Source organism: Mobula birostris, chromosome 3 (assembly GCF_030028105.1).
Source record: "Mobula birostris isolate sMobBir1 chromosome 3, sMobBir1.hap1, whole genome shotgun sequence".
In the NCBI taxonomy this organism is placed as follows: Eukaryota; Metazoa; Chordata; class Chondrichthyes; order Myliobatiformes; family Myliobatidae; genus Mobula; species Mobula birostris.
The window spans coordinates 231,245,428-231,264,382 of NC_092372.1; the positions used below are offsets into that span (position 1 = coordinate 231,245,428).

Below are 18,955 nucleotides of genomic sequence, written 5' to 3' on the forward strand. Positions count from 1 at the left end.
GCACAATCCTCAGATACACACGGTCAGGAACCGCAGATCCTCACAATGCTCAGATATACACGGTCAGGCACCGCAGATCCACACAATGCTCAGATATACACGGTCAGGCACCGCAGATCCACACAATCCTCAGATACACACGGTCAGGACCGCAGATCCGCACAATCTCTCAGATACACACGGTCAAGAACGCAGATCCACACAATTCTCAGATACACACGGTCAGGCACTGCAGATCCACACAATTCTTAGATATACACGGTCAGGCACTGCAGATCAGCACAATGCTCAGATAAACACGGTCAGGACCGCAGATCCACACAATTCTCAGATACACACGGTCAGGACCGCAGATCCACACAATCCTCAGATACACACGGTCAGGACCGCAGATCCGCACAATCCTCAGATACACACGGTCAGGCACTGCAGATCCGCACAATGCTCAGATACACACGGTCAGGCACCGCAGATCCACACAATGCTCAGATACACACGGTCAGGACCGCAGATCCACACAATTCTCAGATACACACGGTCAGGACCGCAGATCCACACAATCCTCAGATACACACGGTCAGGACCGCAGATCCGCACAATCCTTAGATACACAGGGTCGGGCACTGCAGATCCGCACAATGCTCAGATACACACGGTCAGGCACTGCAGATCAGCACAATTCTCAGATACACACGGTCAGGACCGCGGATCTACACAATTCTCAGATACACACGGTCAGGACTGCATATCCACACAATTCTCAGATACACACTGTCAGGACTGCATATCCACACAATTCTCAGATACACACTGTCAGGACTGCAGATCTGCACAATCCTCAGATACACACGGTCAGGACCGCAGATCCACAGAATTCTCAGATACACACGGTCAGGACCGCAGATCCGCACAATCCTCAGATACACACGGTCAGGCACTGCAGATCCGCACAATGCTCAGATACACACGGTCAGGCACCGCAGATCCACACAATGCTCAGATACACACGGTCAGGACCGCAGATCCACACAATTCTCAGATACACACGGTCAGGACCGCAGATCCACACAATCCTCAGATACACACGGTCAGGACCGCAGATCCGCACAATCCTTAGATACACAGGGTCGGGCACTGCAGATCCGCACAATGCTCAGATACACACGGTCAGGCACTGCAGATCAGCACAATTCTCAGATACACACGGTCAGGACCGCGGATCTACACAATTCTCAGATACACACGGTCAGGACTGCATATCCACACATTTCTCAGATACACACTGTCAGGACTGCAGATCTGCACAATCCTCAGATACACACGGTCAGGACCGCAGATCCACAGAATTCTCAGATACACACGGTCAGGCACCGCAAATCCGCAGAATGCTCAGATACACACGGTCAGGACTGCAGATCCATACAATTCTCAGATACACATGGTCAGGCACCGCAGATCCACACAACCCTCAGATACAAACGGTCAGGCGCTGCAGATCCGCACAATCCTCAGATACACACGGTCAGCACTGCAGATCCACACAATTCTCAGATACACGCGGTCAGGCACCGCAGATCCACACAATCCTCAGATCCACACGGTCAGGACTGCAGATCCGCACAATCTCTCAGATACACACGGTCAGGAACACAGATCCTCACAATTCTCAGATACACACGGTCAGGCACTGCAGATCAGCACAATTCTCAGATACACACGGTCAGGCACTGCAGATCAGCACAATTCTCAGATACAGACGGTCAGGGCAGCAGATCCACACAATTCTCAGATACACACGTTCAGGACCGCAGACCCGCACAATTCTCAGATACACACGGTCAGTACCGCAGATCCGCACAATTCTCAGATACCCACGGTCAGGCACTGCAGATCCACACAATTCTCAGATACACAGGGTCAGGCACCGCAGATCCACACAATTCTCAGATACACACGGTCAGGACCGCAGATCTGCACAATGCTCAGATACACACGGTCAGGACTGCAGATCCGCACAATCTCTCAGATACACACGGTCAGGAACACAGATCCTCACAATTCTCAGATACACACGGTCAGGCACTGCAGATCAGCACAATTCTCAGGTACAGACGGTCAGGGCAGCAGATCCACACAATTCTCAGATACACACGGTCAGGACCGCAGATCCGCACAATTCTCAGATACACACGGTCAGTACCGCAGATCCGCACAATTCTCAGATACCCACGGTCAGGCACTGCAGATCCACACAATTCTCAGATACACAGGGTCAGGCACCGCAGATCCGCACAATTCTCAGATACACACGGTCAGGACCGCAGATCTGCACAATGCTCAGATACACACGGTCAGGCACCGCAGATCCACACAATGCTCAGATACACATGGTCAGGACTGCAGATCCACACAATTCTCAGATACACACAGTCAGGACCGCAGATCCGCACAATTCTCAGATACACATGATCAGGACCGCAGATCCACACAATTCTCAGATACACACGGTCAGGACTGCAGATCCACACAATTCTCAGATATACACGGTCAGGCACTGCAGATCAGTACAATTCTCAGATATGCACGGTCAGGCACTGCAGATCCACACAATTCTCAGATACACACGGTCAGGTACGGCAGATCCACACAATTCTCAGATACACACGGTCAGGCACGGCAGATCCATACAATCCTCAGATACACGCGGTCAGGCACCGCAGATCCACACAATTCTCAGATACACAGGGTCAGGACCGCAGATCCGCACAATCTCTCAGATACACACGGTCAGGACCGCAGATCCGCACAATTCTCAGATACACACGGTCAGGCACTGCAGATCAGCACAATTCTCAGATATACACGGTCAGGCACTGCAGATCAGCACAATTCTCAGATACACGCGGTCAGGCACCGCAGATCCACACAATCCTCAGATACACGCGGTCAGGCACCGCAGATCCACACAATCCTCAGATACACGCGGTCAGGCACCGCAGATCCACACAATCCTCAGATACACGCGGTCAGGCACCGCAGATCCACACAATCCTCAGATACACGCGGTCAGGCACCGCAGATCCACACAATCCTCAGATACACACGGTCAGGACCGCAAATCCGCACAATCTCTCAGATACACACGATCAGGACCGCAGATCCGCACAATTCTCAGATACACACGGTCAGGCACTGCAGATCAGCACAATTCTCAGATATACACGGTCAGGCACTGCAGATCAGCACAATTCTCAGATACACACGGTCAGGACCGCAGATCCACACAGTCAGGACCGCAGATCCACACAATGTTCAGATACACACGGTCAGGCACCGCAGATCCACACAATTCTCAGATACACACGGTCAGGACCGCAGATCCACACAATCTTCAGATAAACACGGTCAGGCACTACAGACCTGCACAGTTCTCAGACACACACAACACTCTAACGCCAATGCGCACCCTCTCCCATCACATCTCAAGCTACCATGGTCCAGAGCCCAACACAGCATTTCCCAATCCCAACTCTGCTGCACGGTGGGTTTCATATTTGCACCGTGTGTGGAGGGTCGTGGTCTGCGTTGACACAAGGCAGAGGAGTGCACATTTACATGCCATATTCACAGAGGTGGAGTGTCTGCATTTACAAGAGCATGGGGATCTCCGTTTGCAGACTATGGTTCCGCATTTACACAACACAGAGGGGGCCATATTTACAGGGGCACAGAGGTCGACATTTACAGGTCTGGAGGAGATCGGGTTTACAGGGGCACTGGGTCCCATACGTACACAAGTGAGACAGCTCTACCTTTACAGGGGTAGAGAGGTCGACATTTACAGGAGCAAAGGCCACAGAGCAGTGTCCATGTTTACAAGGACGGAGGATCGGCTTTTACACGAGGGTGAGGATTATGCATTTACAGTGGCAGAGAGCACTGTGTTTACAGGGGTGGAGGGGTATGTATTTACTGTGCGGAGGGCTCCGTGTTTACAGGGGTGGAGGGGTATGTATTTACTGTGCGGAGGGCTCTGTGTTTACAGGGACTGAGGGGTATGTATTTACTGTGCGGAGGGTTCTGTGTTTACAGGGATGGAGGGGTATGTATTTACTGTGCGGAGGGCTCAGTGCTTCCAGGGACGGAGGGGTATGTATTTACTGTGCGGAGGGCTCTGTGTTTACAGGGGTGGAGGGGTATGTATTCTCTGTGCGGAGGGCTCTGTGTTTACAGGGACGGAGGGGTATGTATTTACGGTGCGGAGGGCTCTGTGTTTACAGGGACGGAGGGGTATGTATTTACTGTGCTGAAGGCTCTGTGTTTACAGGGGTGGAAGGGTATGTATTTACTGTGCGGAGGGCTCTGTGTTTACAGGGGTGGAAGGGTATGTACTTACTGTGCGGAGGGCTCTGTGTTTACAGGGGTGGAGGGGTATGTATTTACTGTGCGGAGGGCTCCGTGTTTACAGGGATGGAGGGGTATGTATTCACTGTGCGGAGCACTCTGTGCTTACAGGGACGGAGGGGTATGTATTTACTCTGCGGAGGGCTCTGTGTTTACAGGGACGGAGAGGTATGTATTTACTGTGCGGAGGGCTCTGTGTTCACAGGGACGGAGGGGTATGTATTTACTGTGTGTTGGGCTCCGTGTTTACAGGGACGGAGGGATCTACCTTTACACAATGGGGAGTTGTCTACATTTACGAAAGAGAGAGCTCCGTGCGTACATTATGCGCAGGGGTCCCTGTTTGCAGGGGTCCCTGTTTACAGGGATGGTGTGGTCTAGTTTCGAAGAGAGAGAGCTCTTCATTTACAGAGCCAGCATCTCAGGAATCGCTAACTGAGGATTATTTAACAACCTCTGGTATTGGTCAGGTCATGAGCCTCGCTCTCTGCACTGAAACTGCCTTCATCAGCTGAACAGGTACCTCTGTTTCCAGCCTCCTCCCGATGCCCGGGGCCCAGGCATTGCCGGTGGGTGTTGTGTAGCTCCTCAGTGAAAATCCCTCCTCCACTCCCTGCACTGCCACTGTGAATACGCCGTCCTCACCCTCCTGCAACACACAAACACCATCAAACGCTGTCACTGTACACCCCGCCTCCTTCTGTTAACCACTGTCCTCTGCCTGCCAACCCTACCCTCACCTCCCCCTTAAACAGTCAATGGGTGCTCAGTCTCCGCCAATGAGGTCACTCCCCATAGATGTCGGGCGTCCCACACAGATTAACTCATTTCCTAACACAGGAGCTCCTGTGGACGGGGCTCCGTGCAGATGGAATGGGAGGTGGCTGCCTTTATCGGTCACTCCCCGCGGACGGGATTCCCCACAGATAGGGAGGAGGGAAGGTCGCTCCATAGGGACGAGGTCATTTGAAGTTCCCTGTTCCATGGGTTGCAACCCTTTAGAAGGGAGCGAGGATGAGTTTGGATTAGGCTGAAAGGAAGAGCCAGTGAAGTCAGGGAACATTGGGCCACATGGCCTGTGAGTGTGGAGCCAAGAAAGAGTACAGAGAAAATTGATGAGGTTGTTGCCACAAGTCGAGGGCCTGAGCTGTAGGGAAGAGATCGGCCAAGCGAGGTCTTTATTCCATGGAATGCAGGAGAATCAGGGTGATTAAACTATTAAACTATTTCCATAAGACCATAAGACAAAGGAGCAGAAGTAGGCCATTTGGCCCATCGAGTCTGTCCGCCATTTTATCATGAGCTGATCCATTTTATCCTATTTAGTCCCACTGCCCCGCCTTCTCACTATAACCTTTGATGCCCTGGCTACTCAGATACCTATCAATCTCTGCCTTAAATACACCCAATGACTTGGCCTCCACTGCTGCCCGTGGCAACAAATTCCATCGATTCACCACCCTCTGACTAAAAAAATTTCTTTGCATTTCTGTTCTGAATGGGCGCCCTTCAATCCTGAAGTCATGCCCTCTCGTACTAGACTCCCCCATCATGGGAAACAACTTTGCCACATCCACTCTGTTCATGCCTTTTAACATTCCAAATGTTTCTATGAGGTCTCCCCTCATTCTTCTAAACTCCAAGGAATACAGTCCAAGAGCGGACAAACGTTCCTCATATGTTAACCCTCTCATTCCCGGAATCATTCTAGTGAATCTTCTCTGTACCCTCTCCAACATCAGCACATCCTTTCTTAAATAAGGAGACCAAAACTGCCCACAGTACTCCAAGTGAGGTCTCACCAGCACCTTATAGAGCCTCAACATCACATCCCTGTTCCTATACTCTATTCCTCTAGAAATGAATGCCAACATTGCATTCGTCTTCTTCACTACTGACTCAACCTGGAGGTTAACTTTAAGGGTATCCTGTACGAGGACTCCCAAGTCCCGTTGCATCTCAGAACTTTGAATTCTTTCTCCATTTAAATAATAGTCTGCCCGTTTAGTTTTTCTGCCAAAGTGCAGAACCATACACTTTCCAACATTGTACTTCATTTGCCACTTCTCTGTCCGTTCTTCCAATCTATCCAAGTCTCTCTGCAGACTCTCCGTTTCCTCAGCACTACCGGCCCCTCCACCTATCTTCGTATCGTCAGCAAACTTAGCCACAAAGCCATCTATTCCATAATCCAAATCGTTGATGTACAATGTAAAAAGAAGCGGCCCCAACACGGATGCCTGTGGAACACCACTGGTAACCGGCAGCCAACCAGAATAGGATCCCTTTATTCCCACTCTCTGTTTCCTGCCAATCAGCCAATGCTCTATCCACGTATGTAACTTTCCCGTAATTCCATGGGCTCTTATCTTGTTAAGTAGCCTCATGTGTGGCACCTTGTCAAAGGCCTTCTGAAAATCCAAATATACAACATCCACTGCATCTCCCTTGTCTAGCCTACTGGTAATTTCCTCAAAAAATTGTAATAGGTTTGTCAGGCAGGATTTTCCTTTAAGGAATCCATGCTGGGTTCTGCCTATCTTGTCATATGCCTCCAGGTACTCTGCAACCTCATCCTTGACAATCGACTCCAACAACTTCCCAACCACCGACGTCAAGCTAACAGGTCTATAATTTCCTTTTTGCTTCCTTGCCTCCTTCTCAAATAGCGGAGTGACATTTGCAATCTTCCAGTCTTCCGGAACCATGCCAGAATCTATCGACTTTTGAAAGATCATCGCTAATGCCTCCGCAATCTCCACAGCTACCTCCTTCAGAACACGAGGGTGCATTCCATCTGGTCCAGGAGATTTATCTGCCTTTAGACTATTCAGCTTCCTGAGTACTTTCTCTGTCGTAATTGTGACTGCGCACACTTCTCTTCCCTGCCACCCTTGAGTGTCCGGTATCCTGCTGTCTTCCTCAGTGAAGATTGATGTAAAATACTTGTTCAGTTCCTCTGCCATCTCCTCATCTCCCATTACAATTTCTCCAGCATCATTTTCTATCAGTCCTATATCTACTCTCACCTGTCTTTTACTCTTTATATACTTGAAAAAGCTCTTTGATATTATTTGCTAGTTTCCTTTCATAGTTAATCTTTTCTCTCTTAATGACCTTCTTGGTTTCCTTTTGTAAGATTTTAAAAACTTCCCAATCCTCTGTCTTCCTACTAATTTTTGCTTCCTTGTATGCCCTCTCCTTTGCCTTAACTTTGCCTTTGACTCTCTTGTCAACCACGGTTGCATCCTTTTTCTACTCGAAAATTTCTTCTTTTTTGGAATATACCTGTCTTGCACATTCCTCATTTCTCGCATAAACTCCAGCCACTGCTGCTCTGCTGTCTTTCCCGCCAGTGTCCCTTTCCAGTCAACTTTGGCCAGTTCCTCTCTCATGCCACTGTAATTTCCTTTACTCCACTGAAACACCGACACATCAGATTTCGGCTTCTCTTTTTCTAATTTCACAGTGAACTCAATCATGTTATGATCACTGCCTCCTAAGGGTTCCTTCACCTCAATCTCTCCAATCACCTCCGGTTCATTACACAATACCCAATCCAGTACAGCCGATCCCCTAGTGGGCTCAACAACAAGCTGTTCTAAAAAGCCATCTCGCAGACATTCTACAAATTCTCTCTCTTGAGATCCAGTGCCGACCTGATTTTTCCAATCTACTCGCATGTTAAAATCACCCACAATTATCATAACACTGCCCTTCTGACAAGCCTTTTCTATTTCCAGTTGTAATTTGTAGTCCACATCCCTGCAGCTGTTTGGAGGCCTATAAATAACTGCCATCAGGGTCCTTTTACCACTGCTATTTCTCAGCTCAACCCATAAAGATTCTGCACCTTCTGATCCTATATCACCTCTTTCTAATGATTTAATATCATTTCTTACCAATTTCAATCTATGCAAGGCACAGAGTAGATGGATGGTAGGCGTCTTTTCTCCAGGACAGGAGAATCCAAAACCACGAGAGAGGGAAGATTTAAGAGGCTTTCTGAGTGGTTGTATTTTCACACAGAGAAGTTTGAGCACACAGAAGTGGTTGATGCAGATACAATAGTATCATTTAAGAAATACATGGATAGATACATGGAAGCGCTTGTAGGGATATAGGCTGAATGCAGGAAATTGGGACCACTGGGTTAGCAGGAATTTGTTGGGCCAAAGGGTCTGCATCTGTGCAGTGTAACACAAAGGTGACAGGATTTACATATAATCAGAACGCCAGTAATGTAAACCTCTTCTGTGGCCGAAAGGATTCTTGAGGATCCCTATCCCCCATCCCCCATCCCACTACCATCTGGAAAGAGGTAGAGGAGCATTGTGACTGAGGCTGCTGGACTAGCTTCTTCAATCAGGCTGAGAGTCTGATGAAAACCCTGCAACCACCGAGGCATGGGATCCAGGGGACATTGCTTTGTGCATCCAGAACTGGCTTGCTCACAGAAGGCAAACAGTGGGTGTAGATGGGTCGGTCATATTCTGCATGGAGGTCAGTGACCAATGGTGTGCCTCAGGGATCTGTTCTGGGACCCCTTCTCTTTGTGAGTTTTATAAATGACCTGGATGAGGAAGTGGGGAGATGGGTTAGTAAATTTGCTGATGACACAAAGGTTGGGGGTGTTGTGGATAGTGTGGAGGACTGTCAGAGGTTACAGCGGGACATTGATAGGATGCAAAGCTGGGCTGAGAAGTGGCAGATGAAGTTCAACCCAGATAAGTATGAAGTGGTTCATTTTGGTAGATCATGATGGCAGAATACAGTATTAGTGGTAAGACTCTTGGCAGTGTGGAGGATCAGAGGGATCTTGGGGTCCAAGTCCATAGGACCCTCAAAGCTGCTGCACAGGTCAACTCTGTGGTTGAGACGACTTATGGTGTATTGGCCTTCATCAACCATGGGATTGAGTTTAAGAGCTGCGAGGTAATGCTACAGCTATATAGGACCCCACTTGGAATATTGCTCTCAGTTCTGGTCACCTCACTACAGGAAGGATATGGAAACCATAGAAAGGATGCAGAGGAGATTCACAAGGATGTTGCCTGGATTGGGGAGCATGCCTTATGAGAACAGATTGAGTGAACTTGCCTTTTCTCCTTGGAGCGACAGAGGATGAAAGGTGACCTGATAGAGGTGTACAAGATAATGAGAGGCATTGATCGTGTGGGACAGCCAGAGGCTTTTTTCCCAGGGCCGAAATGGCTGTCATGAAAGGGCACAGTTTTTCCACAACTTGGATGTAGGTACAGAGGAGATGACAGGGTTAAGTTTTTTTTTTACACAGAGGGTGGTGAGTACGTGGAATGGGCTGCCGGCGATGGTGGTGGAGGCGGATACAATAGGGTCTTTTAAGAGACTCCTGGATAGGTACATGGAGCTTAGAAAAATAGAGGGCTACCGCTAACCCTAGTTAATTTCTAAAGTAAGTACATGTTCGGCACAGCATTGTGGGCCAAAGGACCTGTATTGTGCTGTAGGTTTTCTATGTTCTATGGATTTGTTGGAATTCTTTGAGGAGATTATAAGAAGGATAGATAAACGCGATGTAGTGGATGTTGTATATTTGGACTTTCAGAAAGTCTTTGGCAAGGTACTACACGTGAGGTTGTTTACGAAACTAAGAGCTATGGTTACTGGTATGGTCAGAGCATTGGCTGATTGGTAGGAGGCAGCAAGTGGGAATAAAAGGATCCTTTTCTGGTTGGCTGCCTGTGAATCGTAATGTGTTCCACAGGTGTCGGTGTTGGGACCGCTTCTTTTTATGTTGTATATCAATGATTTCAATCGTGGAATAGATGGCTTTGTTGCCAAGTTTGCAGATGATAAGAAGATCGGTGGATGGCAGGTAGTGTTGAGGAAACAGGAAGGCTGCAGAAGGACTTAGACAGATTAGGAGAATGGGCAAAAAAGTGACAAATAAAGTACAAAGTTGGAAAATGCACTTTGGTAGTAGAAATAAATGTGCAGACTATTTTCTAGAATACAAGAGCAGGGATATGTTGCTGAGGCTTTATGAGGCTCTGGTGGGGCCTCACCATGAGTATTGTGAACACTTCTGGGCTCCTCATTTAAGAAAAGATGTGCTGACATTGAAGGGGGTTGAGAGGAGGTTCGCAAGGATGGTTCCAGGAATGAAAGGGTGAGCATACGAGGAACGTTTGATGGCTCTGGGTCTGTACTCTCTGGAATTCAGAAGGATGAGGGGGGATCTCATTGAAACCTTTTGAATGTTGAAAGGCCTGGACACAGCAGATGTGGAAAGGATGTTTCCCATGGTGGGGGAGTCTAGGACAAAAGGGCACAGCCTCATGATAGAGGGACATCCATTTAAAACAGAAATGCAGAGAAATTTCTTTGCCAGAGTTTGATGAATTTGTGGAATTTATTAACACAGGCAGCAGTGGAGGACAGGTTGTTGGGTCTATTTACAGCAGAGCTTGATAAGTTCTTGATTGGACATAGCATTAAAGGTTACAGGGAGAAAGCTGGGGAGTGGGGCTGAGAAGGGGAGAAGAGTATCAGCCATGATTGATGGGCCAAATGGCCTAATTCTGCTCCTATGTCTTACAGTCTCGTCACTAGGAAGTGAGCTGTTTACTGCTTACCTGTACTACACACAATCTGCATTTTGAATTATATTTTATTCACTTATTTCTGGTAATATTTTACATGATGTGCTGTGTGTGACATGTTTCGAGGGTGCACCATGGTCTGGAGGAAAGTTGTTTTGCTTGGTTGTATATATGTACAGTCAGATGACAATAACCTTAAACTCGCAGGAAGACTCACCTCAGGGCTGGGCTTGGCTCTGAAGTTTCTGTGCACAGCATGGTCCTTTGAGGAGAAAGCAAACAAGGCACTAAAGTGGACAGTTTGTCTGTCATGCAGCAAGCACCCCCGAACCCCAGCAGAGGATCTACCACAGTGCCTCACCTCGAGGGGACCAGCCTTTTCTACCTGCACCACCGGGGGTCAGGCTGTTGTTACTGAGGCCCAGGGTGGAAGATAAAGGACTGGAGTAGTGTGAGCAGGACGGAGTAGCAAGGACTGGACAATGGGTACCAGCAGGGCCAGTGCAGGGACCACACTGTTTGCCTCCCTACTCCAGGGGGTCAGAAGGAGGAAGGGAAATTACAGCAGCCAAGTTTGCAGACAGGGTGTCTACTGTTGTAACTAGTGTCACCAAGAGGATCAATAAGGGCAGAGTGGTAGATACCAACATAAACTTTCGCTGGATGTTTGACAAGGTCCCATGTGATTGGCTGGTCCAGGTGTGATCATGTGGGATCGAGGATGAGTTGGCCGATCAGTGACAAAATTAACAGTGCAAGGAGTTGGAGCATTGTGAGCAGTGATATGCCTAGAGATCAGTCGTGGTTGTACAGATTGGAGACCTGTGACCGGTGATATGCTCAGGGATTGGTCGTGGTTTGTTACAGGTTAACAGTCTGGATGAAAATGTAGGTGACATGATAGGGTGACACTGAGAAGATCACCAGGGTCTCCCTCCCCCCATTTGTGACATTTAACAGGAGAGTTGCAGATGAGGGGCTCAAAGCATTGTTCAGAATCCCTACAAACTCTTTGACTCACTACCATCAGAAAGAAGGTAAATAAGCATCAGGACTAGGACTGCCAGACAGGGCAAGAGCTTTTTTACCATTTACCTGTGCAGTGCACTGCATGCGCTTTGAATTAGATTTTATTAACTTATCTGTGGTAAGATTTGTGCTGTGTGTGAGACATGTTTTGGATGTGCTGTGGTCTCGAGGAACATTGTTTTGTTTGGTTGTACATCTGTTGTACAATAAACTTGAACCTGAAGTACGTGGATGACACCAGTATTCATGGTGTGCTCAACAGCGAGGAAGGTTCCGTGAGGTCACAACAGGACACAGATCGACTAGACAAGTGGGCACTGAACTCAGCACTGTGCAGAGTGTTGTGGTCAGTTGGAGTAGGCGAGGACTTGCACAGTAAATGTCAAGGCCTTGAGGAATGTTGTAGAACAGAGAGACTGATGGGTGGGGGGAAGGTGCTGACACAGGGAGATGAGCTGGTGAAGGCTGATGGCACATGGCTCTTGGGGATGGAGGGGATGTGGAAACACTTACAGCATCCTGTGGTGCTGCCTGCTCCTCCATGGTCTGGAATGGGTTTGGACTGTTCCTCCCATCAACTGGACCAAGGGCAGATCTGACCCGGGACACTGGATGAATGACTCCAGGCTTTGTCAGCTGCCGAGGGCAATGAGAGAGGCATGGGACAGGAGAGAAGGGGAAAAGATTGGTGGGGAGGGTAGGGTAGGGTAAGGTAGGGTGGGAGAGAGATAGAGATAGATATATATAGACAGAAAGAGATAGAGAGATATATATATATAGAGAGAGAGATATAGAGAGATAGAGAGCGAGCGAGCGAGAGAGTGTGTGAGTGTGTTAGTTGGAGATATACAGAACAAAGATAGAGTGGGGACAGAGAGGGAGGGCCATGAGGGATGGAGAGACAGAGGATCACACAGTCAGCAAGGGGATGGGAGGGCAGAGGAGAAAAGCAGAATGCAGGGAGAGAAAGAGAGAAAAGGCAGACAATGAACAAGGTGGAGGTGTAGGGCAGAATTCTCCTGTCCACACACAAACCCCTCTGCCACCCAGGGACCAGAGGAAGTGGGAACACCCCGTGTTTATGTGCTCCCACTCTCACCGCAGGCACAGTGCACTTGCTACAGTTTGCCTCCAGATACTCTTTCATTCCTTCCTCCCCCAGAAAATTAACAAGATTGGAAAAGTCGTAGGGCAGAATTCTCCCTCCACATGCAAACCCCATCTGTAACCCAGGAAACAACTTCCCAGCTGTGTGTGCGCTCTCTGACTGCCCCCTTCTTTCACCTGACACGGCACCCACCTGTACACCCCCCTCACCCCCAAGACACGTACTGTCCCCTCACCTCCCTGGACCCGTTGTGCTCGCCGTATGGAGTGACATTATGCAGCTGGATTGTGGTCAACTGCAAACTTCATGGTCTCAGGGTCTTAGACTATATTCTTTTTCTGTGTGATATCTTACGTGTGCTTGCTATCTTATATGTGCTACAAGTGTCTTAGGTTGTGTGTGACTGTTGGCCCTGGAGGAATGCTGTGTTGTTTGGCTCTGTTCAAGGGTATTTGTGTACGGTTCAACGACAATTAAACTTGAACTTACCGGCGGGACTGGTGAGCTGCCAGACTCTGGTGGGACACTGCTACTGGAGACTGAGTTGCTGCTGTAGCTAGTCTGAGAAATACAAGAGCGGTGACCTGTCAGTTAGTGGTGGAGCTGGGGACTTCACCTTCTCCTCCACCCCTTCACCACTCCCAACCCTGACCTTCTTGTCCACTGCATCCACCAACCTCCCTCAGCCCCTCCCCTCATCTCTTCCTCTTCTCTCTGTCCATCACCTCTTCCCTCAACCTGTCCCTTCCCTGTCACTCACCACTTTCTCTCACTGAACAGAATGTTTCAGCACCTCCACGCTGGGTTACGGCTGTCCACTGACACTGCCTAGGAGTGCAGATTGTGCTAGGTCCCCTCTCATGCCCACTCACCCACACCAGTGGTCTAGCAGAATCCCACCATTGTACAGCAGGCTCCTCGTCCAACTCCCTCTGGAATGCCCCTCCTGTCCCCCCCCCCGACATTTACTATCTAAGCACCTGTTCACATGTCCTTTAGACATTGAAGTTTACTCCAGCATCTAACAATTCCTGTTCTCAGTCCCTTTGCAGCTTCGCTCTCCCGTTACTCCCTGAGGCATTTCCCTCAACTCCCTACCAGCCAGGAACAGAGCAGTGATGGCACTGACAGCTCACACTCAGCACCCACACCACGGAGCAGGGAGTCACGTACACTGATGCAGAGACATTTCTTTAGCCAAAAGGTGGTGAATTTGTGGAATTTGTTGCCACCTGCAGCCGTGGAGGCCAGGTCATTGTGTGTACTTAGGGCAGAGATTGATAGGTTCTTGATTGGACACGACATCAAAGGTTACAGGGAGGAGGCCGGGAACTGGGGTTGAGGAGGAGAAGAGAAAAGGATCAGCCATGATTGAATGGAGCATCAGACTCGATCGGCCAGATGGCCTAATTCTGTTTCTATGTCTTACAGCCTTATGGTCTCTGATAGACATATCTGTACTTTGATAATAAATCTACTCTGAACAGCAGCCACTCTTCTCCCACAATGTATCCCATCAGACATTTCTCTGCATCTCTGTTTTGAAAGGGGGCTCCTTTATCCTGAGGCTGTGTCTTCTTGCCCTAGACACTCCCACATGGGAAACATCCTTTCCACATCTATTCTCTCCAGGCCTTTCAATATTCAAAACGTTTCAATGAGATCCCCCACCATCCTTCTGAATTCCAGTGAGTCCAGACCCAGAGCCATCAAGCGTTCCTCATATGATATCCCTTTTAGTCCTGGAATCATCCTTGTGAACCTCCTCTGAACCCGCTCTAATGCCAACACATCCTTTCTAAGATGAGGGGCCCAAAACTGTTCACAATGCTCAAGGTGAGGCCTCACCAGTGCCTTATAAAGCCTCAGCATTACGTTCTTGCTCTTGTATTGTAGACCTCTTGAAATGAATGTTAACGTGGCATTTGCCTTCCTCACCACCGACTCAACCTGCAAGTTAACCTTCAGGGTGTTCTGCACAAGGACTCCCAAATCCCTTTGCATCTCAGATTCCTGGATTTTCTCCCCGTTTACAAAATAGTACAAACATTTATTTCTACTACCAAAGCGCATGACCATGCATTTTCCAACATTGTATTTCATTTGCCACTCTCTTACCCATTCTCCTAATCTGTCTTTCTGCATCCTACCTGTTTCCTCAACACTACCTGCCCCGCCACCAATCTTCGTATCATCTGAAAACTTGACAACAAAGCTATCTATTCCATCATCTAAATCATTTATATACAGCATAAGAAGAAATGGTCCCAAAACCGACCCATGCAGAACAGCACCAGTCACTGGCAGCCAACCAGAGAAGGATCCTTTTATTCCCACTAGCTGCCTCCTACCAATCAGCCAATGTTCTAACCATGAGCAATACCATGGGCTCTTAACTTGGTAAGCAGCCTCATGTGTGGCACCTTGTTGAAGGCCTTCTGAAAGTCCAAATATACAACATCCACTGCATCCCCTTTATCTATCCCACAGCATCCCACTCATCTATCCTACTGTATCCCACAGCAGGTACTGGGAGTAGGGCAATGGGGGACAGGCATGTCTGCTGACACATGGAGATTGCATCTTTCCCCACACCTGTGGAAGAGCAGAAAGATTCAAAAGAAAATCAATGGCCAATATTTTCACACAGAGGACAGTGGGTGTATGGAACATAGATTGATTTGAACTGATCAGCACCAGATTTCTGAATGGACGATACACCCACGAACATTACCTCAATGTTTTTTTCTGCTCTCTGTTTGCATTATTTATTTAATTTTTAATATAATTCCCTTAGAAATATATATTTTTATTAATATCTATTGCTTTGTACAGGCTCCGCAGAAGAGACGTGCCAGTGATCTTGAACCTGATTCTGATTACTGATTTATCACATGGACAGTGAAATGGGGAGTTTGCATCAACAACCGACTTAGAGTAAAGGTGTGTGGGGGGCACACATTCCAGTGCCAACATCGCATGCCCACAACATTCAACAGAGCTGACAGGGCAGGTACAGAGAATAACTGAAGAGGCATGTGGGTAGTACATTGTTATTCATCTTCTGCGCGATGTACGTACAGGCCCCTACAGCCCACGATATTGTGCCAAACTTACAAACTGGACCAAGATCAATCTAGTGCTTCCCTCCCACACACTCCCCATTTTTCGATCATCCACGTGTCCATCTAAGCATCCCTTAAATGCCCCTAATGTACCTCAATGGGCCGGAAGTGTTTACTCTGAGCTGTAACGCTCAATAAATAAATAATCTGCTTCTGCCAGAACGACTGGCAGGGCGTTCCACGCACCCACTGCTGTCCATAGAAAGAACTGACCTCTCACATTTACCCTATACTTTCCCCCAATCACCTTAAGATTACACACCCTCATATTAGCCATTTCCACCCTGGGGAAAAGTCTCTGGCTGTCGACTCGATCTATGCCTCTTATTATCTGGTACACCTCTAATCCTGCTCTCTCATGCAGGCAGCATCCTGGTAAATCTCCTCTGCACCCTCTCTAAAGCTTCCACATCCTTCCTCTAAGGAGGCAACCAGAATGGAACACAATACTCCAAGTGTGCCACAAAAGCAGGAATTTAATGATTATAATTTTACACAACACCAGAACAACAGACGCACAGAGCAGGGAGATGGCAAAATGCAGCAATCGGGAGGAAGGAAGGTGAGAGGGAGTAAGGATACGGAAATGTGATACAGTGACAGCCACACAGAGCAGGGAGATGGCAGATGACAGCAATTGTGAGTGAGGGAGGGAATGTGGACAAAGAGGGGTGAGACGGTGGCAGCAATGGGGAGGAGGGAGGGGTGAGACGGTGGCAGCAATGGGGAGGAGGGAGGGGTGAGACGGTGGCAGCCGCACAGAGCAGGGAGATGGCGGAATACAGCAATCAGGAGTAGGGATGGAGGGTGGGAATGTAGACAAGGAGGGGTGAGAGGGTGACACCAGCACAGAACAGGGAGATTGAATTAGACAGCAATTGGGAAGAAGGAGGGAGGGAGGGAGTGTGAACAAGGAGGGAGGGAGTGTGGACAAGGAGGGGCGAGAATTAAAGAAACACAGTGCAGAGAGGTAGCAATGGACAGCAACTGGGAGCAGGGAGGGAGGGAGGGAACGTGGACAAGAAGGTGTGAGACAGTGACACCCATACACTGCAGGGAGATGGTGGAGGACGGCGATTGGGAGGAAGGCAGCGAGGGAGGGAAGGAATGTAGATATTGAGGGGAGACTGTGACAGCCACACACACAGAGCAGTGAGATGGGAGAGGACAGCAATTGGGAGGGAGGGAGGGAGGGAATGTGGACAAGGAAGGTTGGGACGGTGACACAAATACAGAACAGGGAGATGACAGAGGATGGCAATCAGAAGGAGGGAAGGAGGGAAGGATGGAAGGAGGGAATGTGGATGGCAGAGGACAGCTGGAGGGAAGGAATGAGCACATGGAGGGTTGATACATAGAGACAAAACCCTGTAGCAGTCTCTGGGAAGAAGAGAGGCTACAATGATAAGGGAGGGCAGAGAGGTTGTCCCAGCGACTGGAGCGGGCCCCTCTACAAGTGGGCCGCAGGTACACAACCACTAAGTCATGTGGCTGGCTGGACTCGTCTGAAAGATGTGGAAAGCAATGGCACTCTGAGATATGTTCTCAAAACCACCATCCTACAAAGTGGTGAACATGGCCTGTGTTGTGCTGGCTTTCAGTTGTCGGGAGTTAGAGTTCAAGAGCCGAGGGATAATGTTGCAGCTTGATAAAACGCCCGTTAGATCTCATTTCCGGTATTGTATTGCGTTAAGTTTGGGTCACCTCATTATAGGAAGGACATGGAAACTTTGGTGAGGGTGCAGTGGAGATTTACCCAGGATGGATTAGAGACCATGTCTCATGAGGAAAGGCTGAGTGAGCTAGGACTCATTGGGTCAAATGAAAAGGAGAGACGACTGAACAGAGGTGTACAAGGCAATAAGCATAGATCCAGTGGCCAGCTAGAGAGTACTTTGCAGAGTAGAAATGGTGGATTTTAAGAAGATTATAAGAAACTACAGGGGGAATGACAGAGAGAAGTTCTTTAGAGTGTGGAAACAGGGATGTTGGTAGAAGCAGATACGTTAGGGACATTTAAGAGAATCTAGGATAGATGCATGGATGACAGAAAAATGGAGGGCTCAGTGGAAGGGAAGGTTTAGATTGATCTTATAGAAAGTTAAACTTCGCACAGCATAGGGACGGTCTGTAACCCCGCACAGCGCGGGGACGGTCCGCAACCCCGCACAGCGCGGGGACGGTCCGCAACCCCGCACAGCGCGGGGACGGTCCGCAACCCCGCACAGCAGGGATGGTCGGTAACCCCGCACAGCGCGGGGACAGTCCGCAACCCCGCACAGCGCGGGGACGGTCCGCAACCCCGCACAGCGCGGGGACGGTCCGCAACCCCGCACAGCGCGGGGACGGTCCGTAACCCCGCACAGCATGGGGACAGTCTGTAATCCCGCACAGCGGGGATGGGCGGTCTGTAACCCCGCACAGCGTGGGGACGGTCTGTAATCCCGCACAGCGTGGGGACGGTCTGTAATCCCGCACAGCGGGGATGGGCGGTCCGTAACCCCGCACAGCGTGGGGACGGTCTGTAATCCCGCACAGCGGGGATGGGCGGTCCGTAACCCCGCACAGCGTGGGGACGGTCTGTAATCCCGCACAGCGGGGATGGGCGGTCCGCAAACCCGCACAGCGCGGGGACAGTCCGTAACCCCGCACAGCAGGGATGGTCGGTAACCCCGCACAGCGTGGGGACGGTCAGTAACCCCGCA

The 18,955-nt window shown here is 49.2% G+C and overlaps 1 protein-coding gene across 1 annotated transcript in view; it reads right to left on the bottom strand.

Moving 5' to 3' along the window:
• Positions 1-18,955, bottom strand: part of scrib (scribble planar cell polarity protein) — a 353,260-nt gene that overhangs the window by 79,562 nt on the left and 254,743 nt on the right. Inside the window, 4 exon segments of the mRNA XM_072254338.1 lie at positions 4,928-5,053; positions 11,206-11,250; positions 12,531-12,653; positions 13,615-13,686. Of these exon segments, the coding sequence (XP_072110439.1) occupies positions 4,928-5,053; positions 11,206-11,250; positions 12,531-12,653; positions 13,615-13,686 (366 nt within the window).